Source organism: Papaver somniferum, chromosome 1, assembly GCF_003573695.1.
Source record: "Papaver somniferum cultivar HN1 chromosome 1, ASM357369v1, whole genome shotgun sequence".
Taxonomy (NCBI): Eukaryota; Viridiplantae; Streptophyta; class Magnoliopsida; order Ranunculales; family Papaveraceae; genus Papaver; species Papaver somniferum.
Window position 1 is genome coordinate 217,379,823 of NC_039358.1, and position 12,576 is coordinate 217,392,398.

The following is a 12,576-nucleotide window of genomic DNA, read 5'->3' on the forward strand; positions in this document are numbered from 1 at the left end:
GTTTTGGTAACTAATATAACTTCCGATTATTTCAAAGACAAAATTTGAAAAGTATAAGTTTTTCCAAATTCTGATTTTTGGGCCATCGTACATTCATAACTTTAGAAAAAACCTATCCTCCGAATATTACAAGTTCAAAACAAACCACGCCATGGCTCCAGGTGGTTCCAAGGGACAATATTGAAGGTTAGACAGCCCATATTCGGAAGTTTTGGTAACTAATTTAACTTCCGATTATTTCAAAGACAAAATTTGAAAAGTATAAGTTTTTCCAAATTCTGATTTTTGGGGCATCATACATTCGGAACTTTACAAAAAACCTATCCTCCGAATATTACAAGTTCAAAACAAACCACGCCATGGCTCCAGGTGGTTCCAAGGGCCAATATTGAAGGTCAGACAGCCCATATTCGGAAGCTTTGGTAACTAATTTAACTTCCGATTATTTCAAAGACAAAATTTGAAAAGTATAAGTTTTTCCAAATTCTGATTTTTGGGCCATCGTACATTCGGAACTTTACAAAAAAATTATCCTCCGAATATTACAAGTACAAAAAAAACTGTTTCCTGGAACCAAACAACACCATAATCGGAAAGAAAGTTGACTCATAACATAACCGAATATTACAATCGGTAGGTTGTTTAACAAAATAATCTACCGATTTCGTATAATCGGCTAGTTTTTATATAATAATACTCCGATTACATCCATTACATAAAGTTCAAACCGGCCTTAACCTTACAATTTCGTCAAAAGCACCTAAATCCATACTCCTAATTGACCATAAAAGTATTAAAACAGATCATAACTTCCGTGACCATAGAAATTGTCCCTCTTGATTTTGTAGCATCCTTCATGTTCAAATCGTTTCCCGTAGAGGTCCACATACCGGCGATCCGCAAGATTTCTCTGAAATTACGAATGAGTAACAAGTTAGTACTAACTTTTGTTAATGTGAGTTGGAGTTACAGAGATACTTACTCGTTTTTCATACGTCCACCAAGGAAAAGCGTTCCTAACAAACCGTTCCTCATCTTCAAGTTTGTCAATCTCCTTATCGAGCGCATTCTTTCTCATCTTAATGTCATTGGATGATCTTCGAATTCGATTACCATCTAAGGCCTCAAATACCATTAAGATACGGTTCCATATCTGCTCTTCGGATTCCGATTTGTGGAGCTTGTGAACACGATCATGAGCAGTTACCACAACCCACGCTCTATAAATAGCACAATCTTCTTCTTCGGCAAAAGCAATATCCATGTTTTTTGTTATGAAAATTAAAACTGAAGAGAGGAAAGAGTTTGGTGCAATTGGGGTGATAGATATGAGTTTCTTCATATAGGTTTAGGGTCCAACGACTCTTTTTGTTTTTCCCCAAAACTCCAACGACTAATTTGACGAAAGTTGAATGTAGAGAAACCAATAATCGATAGGTATTGTATTTAGCATATCTACCGATTATGGTAGCTTTCAAAATTTGAATTTGGGGCAACTTATAATCGGTAGGTTTTGTAATATATTTAACTCCCGATTAACGCTGCATCCAAAACACGAACCAAGTGGTCATGGCTGGCTGTGTACACTCCCGATTAATGAACACAAATCATTCTAATACTGCACCGACTACAATCGGAAGTCTGGGAAATATTTTGGCTTCCGATTGCAATCGGAGGATAACAATGTTATCATATCCTCCGAATATATAAGGGTAATTTCGCCATTACAAATTACGCGAAATAAGGGCTGGCTATATTTTCCCTTTGGGTGACCTTTTTTGTTTTATTGTTGGCCCCTAAATCCTTTCGAGTGGCCCCTAAAATCGCGAGGAAAAAAAACCATGGTCCCCAAAAAAATCCTTCATCATCATCGCATAGACAGCTATTATGGTATATCCAGTGGACCAGTGGTGTTTATTTGAACTGTCGGTTTCTGTTATCCGACTTTGTAGTTCTTCTCTAGAAAAATCTTTTAAGAGTTTACAGAAAAGAGATGAAAGCAACAGAAAAAAATGGGGGCAAAATTGCTGCAGAGACGTTTTCTCTGCACAAACACAAACCAACAACAATGGAAGGATTGGAGTATAAAACAAGTTACAAAATCAAATTTCAAAGAATCCCTCGCAGAATTGAAAACCCATATACAAAACTCAGATTTTATAGCTATATCATCTAAGAAAACTGGTGTTGTCTCTTCGTCTCCGTGTAAAAAGGTTCTTCCTTTTCTTGATACACCTGAAATTTCTTATCAGAAATCCAAAGATGTTGCAGAAAGGTTTCAGCTTTTGCAATTTGTTGTTTGCCCTTTTACCCTAACTCAATCTACTTGCAGTAGTACTACTAAAGTTGTTTCTCATCCGTAAGTTTATGCCTAACCTTCTTTCTTTTTGGATTTCAGTTTGTTGATTTTTCATTACTTAGTTTGAATTTTCAGTCGAAACCCTTTGTTTTTACAGGTACAATTTTCATTTGTTCCCAAGGGATGAGTTGAATTTAGGAATGCCACAATATACCTTTTCCTGTCAAACATCCCAATTGACGGCATTGGCGAGCGAAGGCTTTGATTTTAATGTCTGCGTGTATGATGGTAAGGATATTTTTTGTTAGCTACATAGATTTCTGGTTTATGTAGAAACGGTAAAGCATTGTGGCATAGGTTATAGTGCTAAACGCTAGGTTTAAGTACTAAATTTTGTGACAATGATGAGATATTTCAATATCGATCTCATGAAGCTTTGAGTAGAAAATGAGCTGATTAGTAAATTCAGCATCCATTGACACTACATTGTGTTTTATACATGGCAATTGACTTAATAGTGAATGGCACTAAACTGTATTAGCCTATTAGGTTTATAGTTCAATTAGTATGTTCATATCAGTTATCACATAGTCACACCACTTGAGTATTTGATTGTAGTTTTATTATTGATGAGAAGACCTTGAACTGCTCATTGAGACGCTGAACCTTTAGCATTTGCGTTCTGTAACTTTTTAGTGGGCTAAAATGCTGCTTTTGGTGGGCATTCTCCTCCACCCTACTGTAGGCCCTAACGAATAACTTTAGAATCTTTTTCTAATTCACACAGTCGTAGCCTCCAGCCAAAAATTGATGCCTTGATGCTTATGAATCTAAGTGGGCTTCGGATAGTCCAAGATTTGGCATTTTTAGCTCGGCGACAATCGGGTCAAGATAACACATAGCATTTAGAAGTTTATATGAAAGTTTTTATCCTTATAGTTGAGTTCATATTCTTTGGAGAATCAGAAATCCTACGGAAGAGTTTCTAAAACCTGCCTATATCCGAAGAATGAAATAAAGGGTCAAAGAAATTTAGTTCGCTACTTTGCTGTATTGTTGGCAATTACCTCTAAAGCCATGTGTGACATCATTTTTATTCTTTTTCTTTGTGGAGATAATTAAGATCTTTTGGCCAAACAGAAACTTTTGTGAAACTCTGAAACTTGTTTTTCTAATAGACATTGGGTATATTCAAGGTTCAGAGCCACATGCATTTGGTTTTTTCGATGCAAGTATGTATGTTGTTATCTGATGGTTAAACAGATGTTCTGTGTTTTATACAGGAATCTCTTACCTGTCTAGAGTTCAAGAATCTCTCACCAAAGGTCGGCAGGCAAATCCTTCCACTGGATATTCAGTTAATTCCTCTTCAACCCCATCAGTTGCTGATGAGATTTTCACAAAAAGAATTAAAACACGAGTTATGCACTGGAGGGATGCCTGTGTTACCAAGAGTAAGAGCAATGGGTCTGAAGATAAGGAAAATCCTGCAGAAGCGCTTATTAGTTCCTTGAGGAAACTTATCTCAGGAGCTGAACTTTATGGCTCAAGGCCATGCATGAGCGTAGATGTTTGCAATGAACGTCAAGTGCAGCTTGTGGTAAAGGTATATTAGATAAAAGGAATATTGTTGGATGGAAAAATTTGCAGGAGTATTGATTTCGGTTATTGATAATAGTTTGCTCGGTGCTTGTGGTTGCTTGTATTGATTACATTCTGAATATATTTGGCATCTGCAGATGTCGAGAGAGCTTTTTCATGATCTTGTACCTTTAGTTGTCCCAGACAAAGGAAGGGGGGTACCCGAGGCAGTACGAGTTGTACTGACGAGTTCAAAGGAGGACAAGAATCTTCTTGAGGTAAGGGAGTTCATTTTATTGACCCACTTGTATCGAAGAAGTATGACCTCATGTTTGTTGGGCACTAGAATGACCTAAATATCGGTAAATGGTTCAGCTAACCACTTTACCCTCAAAACACTAGGCAGATCAACGAAATTGCACCTCTGAATTTGGAGTAAGAGCATCTTTTAAATGCTTGCTGATAACTCGTGCATCAAATTGTTTGATTATACTTACAGCGGGAGATTCAAGATCTTGAAGATGAACAGAACAGGAAAACTCGCGGCTTTCGAGAGGTGATTGATGCAATATCTGCTTCTCAAAAACCAATCGTTGCCTCCAACTGCTTGAATGGTGTATATTTACGACTTTTAGTCCTGTAAATCCTAGATTGGTTGACACTTTTCAGTTCATTTTCCCTGAATCTTTTGAATTGTCTAATTGATGCAGAATTGACGTTTCTTCATTCTAAGTTCCTTGGTCCACTGCCTCAAAGTTTCAATGAGTTCACGTGTTCATTATGCATGGCTTTTCCCCACATTCTCGATGTGAACACTTTGCTGAAGGAAATCAGCTCTCTTAGAAATGCAAACAACCTACTTGCTCTGGTTGATATGGAAATTCCTCACAAAGGTAAGCTTATCTCGCTAATTTTTGTTTTTTTCATTCTCTTTCGCTGACTTTCCTGTTCCTCTCACACCACCATTTGTAATTTATCAGTTCAGGACAGTGATGGCAAGAACCAGGGACACGACGCACTTCATACGACACATTTTTTTTGCGCAACTTAGTTCTATATTAAAAGCCAGTGATGATACTCATCAAACTGTCAATGCTGATCTAGTTTCTTCGGCCGAGATGTGACCTATATGAGCTCTGTGATCACTTTCTCCTCGAAGATTGCAGTAACTTGGAATTCTAATTTTTGAGTATAGGAATTCTTTTTGCATTCATTCATTGAAATTTTTAAAAGGATGTATATTATTAGACGGAAATTAGAAACAAGGTTAATGAAGGTAATATAATCATGATAAATGAAATTGGTTGTTCAACTTTTTCTTTCATTTATCTGTTGCTGTTGTTACTTTCTGATCTTTAAGGAGGCATCATAGATGCTATTATGACGGTTCGAACCCTCAAACCTCCCCTTTGAGAAAGAAACCTGTACCATGTTTTTTCGTTTTTTCTTTTCGATCCGACTCACCTAGATCCTACTGAAATCACCTGACTCATCTAGATCTGATTCAATATGTTTGTTTTTTTGAGTAAAATCTAACACATCTGACTTAGACCCAGACATCGAGTCAGATGCAAACAAACATGGTGCTAGCTAAAATGGCAATTCTAGCACTCACTAAATATAGGTAAATTAATACCAATTACTTCCTTAATTAAAAAACATTATGCCTTAATTATACAAGATCTTTGATATTAACTACTAGGGATGTCATCACACTTTCTTTTTATATAGCTAAAAAATCTTTATAATATTTTCTTGCTCCAAATTCTTCTTCACAATATCAGATTTTTTCTTCTTCTAAATCTGAGAGTTCTCTTACAGATTATAGCTCGTGTAATCTTCATTTTCTTTCGAGATATATAAGAGTTATGGCAGCTTTAGCCCTTAAACAAGAGCTAGATCGTTTCTTGGCTAAGAAATACGAGGAGGTAGATTTTTTCCCCCTTCTTAATATACTTGGATATGGATATATATACTGCTTGGATGTGATTCTTATTGTATTTGATATGATTCATTTATTAGGGAGTTTGTGATGGGGGTACTATATGTGTTTTCTTTGCAGAAAATTTTGGATACACAATTTGAACAGCTTCAGAGAATACAAGAAGCTGATAACCCAGGGTTTGTCACGGATATGCTGCAATTGTTCATTGATGAAATTGAAAAGCAAATATTAGAAAATATAGACCCAAGAAAGTAAGTGTACATTTTATTCTTTGACCCTGGTAATAAAATTCTTGTTTTAGTTGCTGCAAGAATTTGTAGGTTATTTTGACAATTTTGTTTTCGCAGGTTAGAAGAACTTAAGAAGATTCCAAGAGTTAGTGACTTGGAATCACAGACAATCCAAAAAGTTGAATCCTACATTCACCGTCTTAAAGGAAGCAGCGTGAGGTACCATTACACAGTCTAATTGCATAATCTGCTGTTGTATATTTAGCACAATATAGTAACTGAAACGGTTCGAGCCATTGAACAATCTTTAGTTTTAGGTGTTAGGCATAGTGTACATGTTTTAAGCATTATCTTGGTGTTGCAGTGTTGGATCTTACCAAATCACGCTAGCTTGTAATGAATTCCGCCAGGCTAGTGAACAAAATGACATGGCTGGGTAAGTACTGTTTGTTTCTTGTAAGTTGTCTAATGGTTTGTGCAAGCCATTTTTGAAGATTTTTGCTAGCTAGACTTGGTTTGTGTTTTTAGACCGGTCTCTAATTTTCTTCTCACTTTTCTACATGTCCATGCATGTTGTTGATCCTTAGGCGTCAAAAGGCGTTGACAAAGATCGTCCATGAGTTCTACCGCGTAAAAGATGTTTTCAAGAAAATCATTGAGGTAAATATAGATTGTTGTCTTTGATCATCGCCACAAAAAGACTATAACTTCAGACATATACCTCCTTATTCATGGTTTAATTTGTTTGTGCAGCTAGAGGAGAAGATCTGCAAATTGTCTTCGGCTCCTCGACAAGATGAAACATCAATGTACTTTACGTCGTCTTTCGGAAACAACTAGTTAAACATTTAGTCAATGTTCTTTGCCAGTCATATGTAAAATGTTGAATCTTTACTTCTAAGTAGTGACAATTTATCAAGTTGTTTAATAATCAATAGAAAGAAAATGCATGAGTCCGTCAGCCGGTGACTTTTCTTGCTGCTAGTCTTGTCTTTTATGAAATTTGGTAAGACTCGACTGCGATGCTTATATCTGTTTCAGAAAAAATGATACTTTAATTTGTTTTTTCAATCTTCCCTGTGAATCAGAATTTGGATTTGTTTTTAGTCTTCAACTTGATTCCGATTATACTGAGAATTTAACTTTGAGAAGAAAATGAAAATGTTGATGAGATGATTCTTTTGAACACATATACGGGCACCATAAAAGCAGTGCCAATCAAGTTCCACAACGTAGGCAAACAATAGTAGTTGGAAAGTGTTTTTATATTCGAGCTTATCCGATGAGGATGAGTGCAACTCATAGGTTGTGTCGCGCAATCATCACGTGGTCCATGCTCAGCACCATTTCCCCGCACATTGCAGTTTTCCAGATTCTCACTGAAACTTATGAACAACAGAACAGAATACAACTGGTAAAAGATCTCTCAACTCTGACAGACTAGAGTGAATTGAGATTCTTGCCTGCTGAAACAAAAGAAAGAAAACCAGGCTAAAACCCTAACAAGCAACAGACAAAGCTAATCTCATCTGAAACTGAAACTCCCATCTCTCTTTTCTCCAGTTGAGTTTCTCTCTCTATCATTTCGAGATCTTCAAAATTTTGACTTTTTCTAGAATTTTCCATCCATAGATTCGAACATTCATACTAGAATTTTTAGAATTTTTGTTTTTGTTTTGTGGGGTTCGTAGATCGATTGTTGTGCATACAAAGCTACGATCTTTGTTCTTATTCTCAGTAGAATGAAATTTTTTCGAAATGTTTGATTTCTGATGATGAATCAAATGTTTTCTGCATGTTTAATTTGATTCATGATATATCAAAAAAATTATGAAGAAAAACTTCGATGCCTGCATGATTGATTTATGGTGTTTGTGCAGGGATTCAATTGCTTGACATATGGAGGTTATGTATAATCCAATGTCATCTAGTGGGTCTATTCTAAGTTTGCCTAAACATTCATTTGATAGTAGAAGACCATCTTCTGATTCTATTAACATTAGGTATGATTTCAATTTCATCATCATTTTTCAATTACAATGTTATTAGATGTTGTTCTTGTAGAAAATGTGGACTTTAATTGGTCTTTTGATTTAGTTTTAGATGCAGGAACCCAATGTTTGGAGCCGAGCAATACCATTGGTTGCCAATTGGGCAAGATAATTGTTTGTCCAAAGTATGGGTTGCTGCTGATTACTCAGATTCCGTTCCGGATTCATCGAATTACATGAGTAGTCGAGGCTATCATCCTCTCGAAGAAATTAAAGTCAACGAAAGAAAAAAGGAGACTTTGCCTACTCCTGCTGAAATAGCAAGGACAACCGCTGAGGTGAGTGCTGAACTTTTTTTTGTAGACCTTTTAAGAGTCTGTAATGCTTCGAGTTTGAAGTTTGATATGTGCATATCAGATACAAATTCACCTTAGTAGAAACTTCTGTCTCTATTTATGAAATTTATGTATGTCGCCCAGTTTTTAGTTGCCTTAATGAGTAATAAATGAGTAACATTCAGCCGAGTTCAATAAATTTTACAATAATGTGTGATTGTAAATGTGGAAACTATTATTGGTTGTATAACTCAAGCCTCATGCTTACCCTATTGGGTCGAGCTAAGATACTGAAAATCGGGAATTTGATACAGAACCTTCAATTTTTTGAATTATGGCGATAAAAGAGAAAACTGGCTTCTTTTGTTTAGGCTAACGGCAGTGCATTGTTGGTATTTCCGGGAGCAGTCCACTCTCAACCGCATCAGCATATCTCATGGGCTGAGTTTCAATATCTTATTGATGACAATGGAGGTTGGTTTGTTTCCTTTTAAAATGTCCCTATATTACTCTTAAACAAACCATGCAATGTGTAAATGACTTCTTTTTTTTTTCTCAATTTTGTAGATATGTTTTTTGAAATTTACGATGATGAAAACATCATGCGAGATCAGGGAGGGATTAATCCTGTGGTGAGTATACAAACACATCTATCTTCTTTTAGGTTTCATATTGTGGTTGAGATGCTTTTAGATGTGACTCATGAGGAATTAAAATGAATAGCCTTGATTTTAGGAATGAGACTAATAGGTCTTCTGGTTGCATTTGTTTTGGGGCTTTGACCCACTTTTTGTTATCTTTTCTTTCTCAAAGAACTTTGAATGGTTTCAATCAAATGTTTAATAACATCCAATCGGGAGGGTTCTTTTGCCTATACAAACTTTGGGCCGTGCTGACAATGTTTGTGCCTGTTGTATAATCCCCATAGTTTTACAAACTTTGATCAGGATGTTCAGTCCAATAAATCGATCCTAGTTTACTGCTTATTCGTAACCTATATGCCTTTTGTTTAAAGTTTTTCGATTGTTTGGAAGCAGATGGCAGCTAATGATTGATTTTGCTCCTTTAATTTCAGAATGTTTTGATTGGGAGGGATATCCCAACTCAAGTGAATATTGATAAAAGTATCCCAGACACAGGGAATATTGATGATATAAGTTATTATGCCGATCATTTTGAGGTCAGTAACTGCTTCATCTACTATGTTACCTTCTTTTCATCTTAATATTTTGGTGTTCCTCAATGTTTATTATCCAAATAGGCTTTGGGCCTTGAAGTTTCAGACACTCCAGCGGACTGGGGAAGATCAAATCGCTCCCGTCGTGTTCATCCTATTTATTTTGCAAACTGCTTGACAAAGGTGAAAGTTTTGCGCTAAGATCATACCCAACTTCTGTTACATTTTTGCTGCAATTGTGTGAAAAGGCTTCAAAATTGACTTAATCTGTAATTGGAACCGCTCGTGAATTCATTTTCTAAAGCGTGTGCATTGGCTATATTCTTTGCAATACACACATCTCCATACTTCGCATGCTCCTTGTAGATTCACCGATTGTTTGGTGGAAATTATTCCTTGCTGCCGGTGTCCCAACCTCATAGCAATTAGAGTATTTGTTCCTGTTTGTTTCTCCAATTTCCAAAAACTTGTGTCATTGTTCTTTTTGCAACTTCGTGATAAGGTATTTTATTTTATTTTGTGTAGGCAATTAGTACGAAGATCAGAAAAAGGATGGATTACCCAGCAAATGGGCTATCTATCATGGGATGCCTTAGACCTGCTTATTTGGATGAAGAATCTTATTTAAGAGGGATCCTTCACAGTGAAAGTGATGATTTCTCCGATTGGAAAGGTATTCCATCCCCCATTCTGAATTTCTAATGGAGATTTCAAAATTTGTAGAAGCTACAGCTGAGAGCATCACTCTTTGTGTGGAAGGTTGCAAGTCTGATACTCTGTTCCTGTCTGTACTGGTTAGGGTATCACGTTAACTAAACTTTGGTTGCTTACACAGAAAAAAGTTTGGGTGTCACATCAACTCTACTTAGATTGCCCTACACTGAAAAAATGAAATTAGGGAAGAAGGAAAAAAAGTAGTGGTGCTCAAATCAAAATGATGTTAAAGAATGCTGTATTATTGTGAAACTTAAGGTTATATATGAACTTAAACAAATGTCCTTAGGTTAAAAAACCGCATTTGGGATTGATCAACAATGGTGAAGTCTGGACTGATTCCTCTGTGATGTGTACATTTCATTTCTGTATTACTTTTTCTTTTTACTGTATTTTCCCTGAATTCAGTTATGTTTATGATGATTAGGGCTTTAAATTCAACATATGATGTGCAGAAGAACCAGAAACGGAAGGGGAAGAACAAATAGCTGCAGCTTATAGCTTAACTGGTAAAACGGCTTTGTAATAATTTCATTTTATTTTGCTGAAATTGCGCATCTCGCCACTCCTTGTCAGTATTAAGTCATTTAACTTTATCTATTTTTTGTGAAGATGGTGAACCATTGAGCTTTAACTCTCACTATCGTGGATCCAACTTCAGTTCAACGCTATACAAATTGGAGATAGTGAGAATGGAGTTGTTCTCCGTATATGGTGCTCAGGCAAGTATATTATGTTATCTTATCTTAGTAACAATTTTCCTATAAGATGAGCCAAAGGCAAAACAAGATCCAGTCCACCTTCTCCAAGTTGACATTGGAGTGTCAGATAGGGAATTTAACCATCCAACCTTAAATTTTGAACTCATTAGCATCCCTAATGTCTTTGTTCACTTATGAGAAATTTGTAAGAAGCGTGTGATGGATCAATGGTTATTCTAGTCGATATTTGACATAGGTAGTTCCAAGCTGGAACCTCTAGGTACTGGCTGTATACCAGGCATCCTATACACCAAGGTGCCGCACAATCAGGGCAGCCCAACTATTTACATTTGGATCTTAACAAGTATTTTATCACATTCCCATGTATTATGGATTAAATAACTTTAGGATAGTAGAAGAAATAAAAAAAACAGATAATTTAGATGCCCAAGTTGGTGTTGTCTCCAAGTTGTGAAGAATTCCATTATTGCATATACCTTAGCAGTTTGGTTGTAATCATACCTTCTGATGTTCTGCAGTGTTTAATCAGTGTGCAAGATTTCCAAGATGCTGAACCGGATGTTCTGGCACACAGTGCTTCAGAAATCATAAAGAACTTCAGTGATAAGGGGATGGCATGTAACATTGCACTTAAAGCTCTCTGTCGCAAAAAAGGTTTAAATGTTGAGGTAAATACTTTCTAAGGGTTTCCTAAGCCTAATTGGCTAGTATCCTAATTATCGAGCAGTGAGGGACTAATGTAAAATGTTGTTTCACCGACTCCCTAGAGCAATCTTGAAATTCTTGTTTATTTATGGCGGTCATGTTTCAATTTCAATTTATATGTAACAATGTAGATGCTTCAAAGTGTTTACACTGACATGTTAAATCGCTATTTACTTCTTTAGAATCTTTGTTCTAATCGGAGAAAGTCTTTCATGTTCACACAGGGAGCTCATCTTATTGGAGTGGACAGTCTCGGCATGGATGTGAGAGTTTTTTCAGGGACAGAGGTTCAGACTCTTCGAATCCCATTTAAAGCTCGGGTATGGACCTAATTAACTTCACTTCTACAATGCACATCTTGTTTAGGTTACACATACATCATTTTATACTGCTTCGTTAAAATCGTCACACTTTCAGTTCGCAAAACTTCAAAAAGCATTAGTAAATAATATTGGATCTATTGATGAGAGCACACATTTGATCTTTTCTTTTTCTGTGATATGATTGAAAGTCGATGACAAAACCAGTCTTTTTTTAGTTTTTACTTGCAAGTATTTAGTTTAGTTGAATGTTTTCTGTTATGTGCAGGCTAAATCTGAAAGTGCAGCAGAAAAGAAGATTGAGCGAATGTTATTCCCAAGGTACCAACGTAGAAATGTTAAAAGGCATACTGATGGATCATGTGACCCTGATTCTGTTTGACATGTTGCCCTCCGCTTGTGATAACTAGGATTAGTCTAGTTTCGAAATAAAATTTTCTTAATAAATCAATAAAAGTTAAAATTGCTTGCTCCCTCCGTCTGTCTCTCTTTCCTGATAATACTGCCTAAACAGGCCACAGACCAGATTCTCATTGGCCAGCTGTTGATGTTCTGGT

The 12,576-nt window shown here is 36.2% G+C and overlaps 3 protein-coding genes across 5 annotated transcripts; all 3 read left to right on the forward strand.

The window, feature by feature from the left end:
• The first annotated feature begins 2,011 nt into the window (after nt 1-2,011).
• LOC113336916 (poly(A)-specific ribonuclease PARN-like) lies at nt 2,012-5,202 on the forward strand. Of its 3 annotated transcripts, XM_026582624.1 has the most exons (7): nt 2,012-2,359; nt 2,457-2,587; nt 3,583-3,905; nt 4,039-4,158; nt 4,380-4,494; nt 4,591-4,773; nt 4,861-5,202. In XM_026582624.1, the coding sequence occupies exons 1-7, from the start codon at nt 2,013-2,015 to the stop codon at nt 4,929-4,931; spliced, it is 1,290 nt and encodes a 429-aa protein (XP_026438409.1). In that variant the 5' UTR covers nt 2,012; the 3' UTR covers nt 4,932-5,202. The 3 variants fall into 3 exon arrangements, with proteins under 3 accessions (XP_026438409.1, XP_026438425.1, XP_026438416.1); XM_026582640.1 differs by lacking the exon at nt 4,861-5,202 and having other exon boundaries at nt 4,380-4,436; XM_026582631.1 differs by lacking the exon at nt 4,861-5,202 and having other exon boundaries at nt 4,380-4,496; nt 4,591-4,727.
• A 454-nt stretch (nt 5,203-5,656) lies between these two features.
• Nucleotides 5,657-7,035, forward strand: LOC113336933 (histidine-containing phosphotransfer protein 2-like). The gene is made up of 6 exons (XM_026582650.1): nt 5,657-5,808; nt 5,943-6,076; nt 6,173-6,274; nt 6,420-6,491; nt 6,643-6,715; nt 6,809-7,035. Exons 1-6 carry the CDS (start codon nt 5,749-5,751, stop codon nt 6,893-6,895), a joined length of 528 nt encoding a protein of 175 aa, XP_026438435.1. The 5' UTR covers nt 5,657-5,748; the 3' UTR covers nt 6,896-7,035.
• A 277-nt stretch (nt 7,036-7,312) lies between these two features.
• LOC113315976 (uncharacterized protein At3g49140-like) lies at nt 7,313-12,495 on the forward strand. Its single transcript, XM_026564214.1, has 13 exons — nt 7,313-7,617; nt 7,936-8,058; nt 8,153-8,384; nt 8,753-8,855; nt 8,949-9,013; nt 9,457-9,561; nt 9,643-9,741; nt 10,084-10,231; nt 10,728-10,781; nt 10,885-10,994; nt 11,513-11,662; nt 11,924-12,019; nt 12,288-12,495. Exons 2-13 carry the CDS (start codon nt 7,955-7,957, stop codon nt 12,399-12,401), a joined length of 1,380 nt encoding a protein of 459 aa, XP_026419999.1. The 5' UTR covers nt 7,313-7,617; nt 7,936-7,954; the 3' UTR covers nt 12,402-12,495.
• The last annotated feature ends 81 nt before the right edge of the window (nt 12,496-12,576 follow it).

Bases quoted from the DNA above. Each gene is read 5' to 3' on its own strand.
- LOC113336916 (XM_026582624.1), top strand. From the start codon at position 2,013: ATGGGGGCAAAATTGCTGCAGAGACGTTTTCTCTGCACAAACACAAAC. The intron at 2,360-2,456 runs GTAAGTTTATGC...TTGTTTTTACAG, and splicing joins ACTAAAGTTGTTTCTCATCC to GTACAATTTTCATTTGTTCC. The intron at 3,906-4,038 runs GTATATTAGATA...TGGCATCTGCAG, and splicing joins AAGTGCAGCTTGTGGTAAAG to ATGTCGAGAGAGCTTTTTCA.
- LOC113315976 (XM_026564214.1), top strand. From the start codon at position 7,955: ATGGAGGTTATGTATAATCCAATGTCATCTAGTGGGTCTATTCTAAGT. The intron at 8,059-8,152 runs GTATGATTTCAA...CTTTTGATTTAG, and splicing joins TCTGATTCTATTAACATTAG to TTTTAGATGCAGGAACCCAA. The intron at 9,014-9,456 runs GTGAGTATACAA...CTTTAATTTCAG, and splicing joins AGGGAGGGATTAATCCTGTG to AATGTTTTGATTGGGAGGGA.
- LOC113336933 (XM_026582650.1), top strand. From the start codon at position 5,749: ATGGCAGCTTTAGCCCTTAAACAAGAGCTAGATCGTTTCTTGGCTAAG. The intron at 5,809-5,942 runs GTAGATTTTTTC...TTTTCTTTGCAG, and splicing joins TGGCTAAGAAATACGAGGAG to AAAATTTTGGATACACAATT. The intron at 6,077-6,172 runs GTAAGTGTACAT...TTGTTTTCGCAG, and splicing joins GAAAATATAGACCCAAGAAA to GTTAGAAGAACTTAAGAAGA.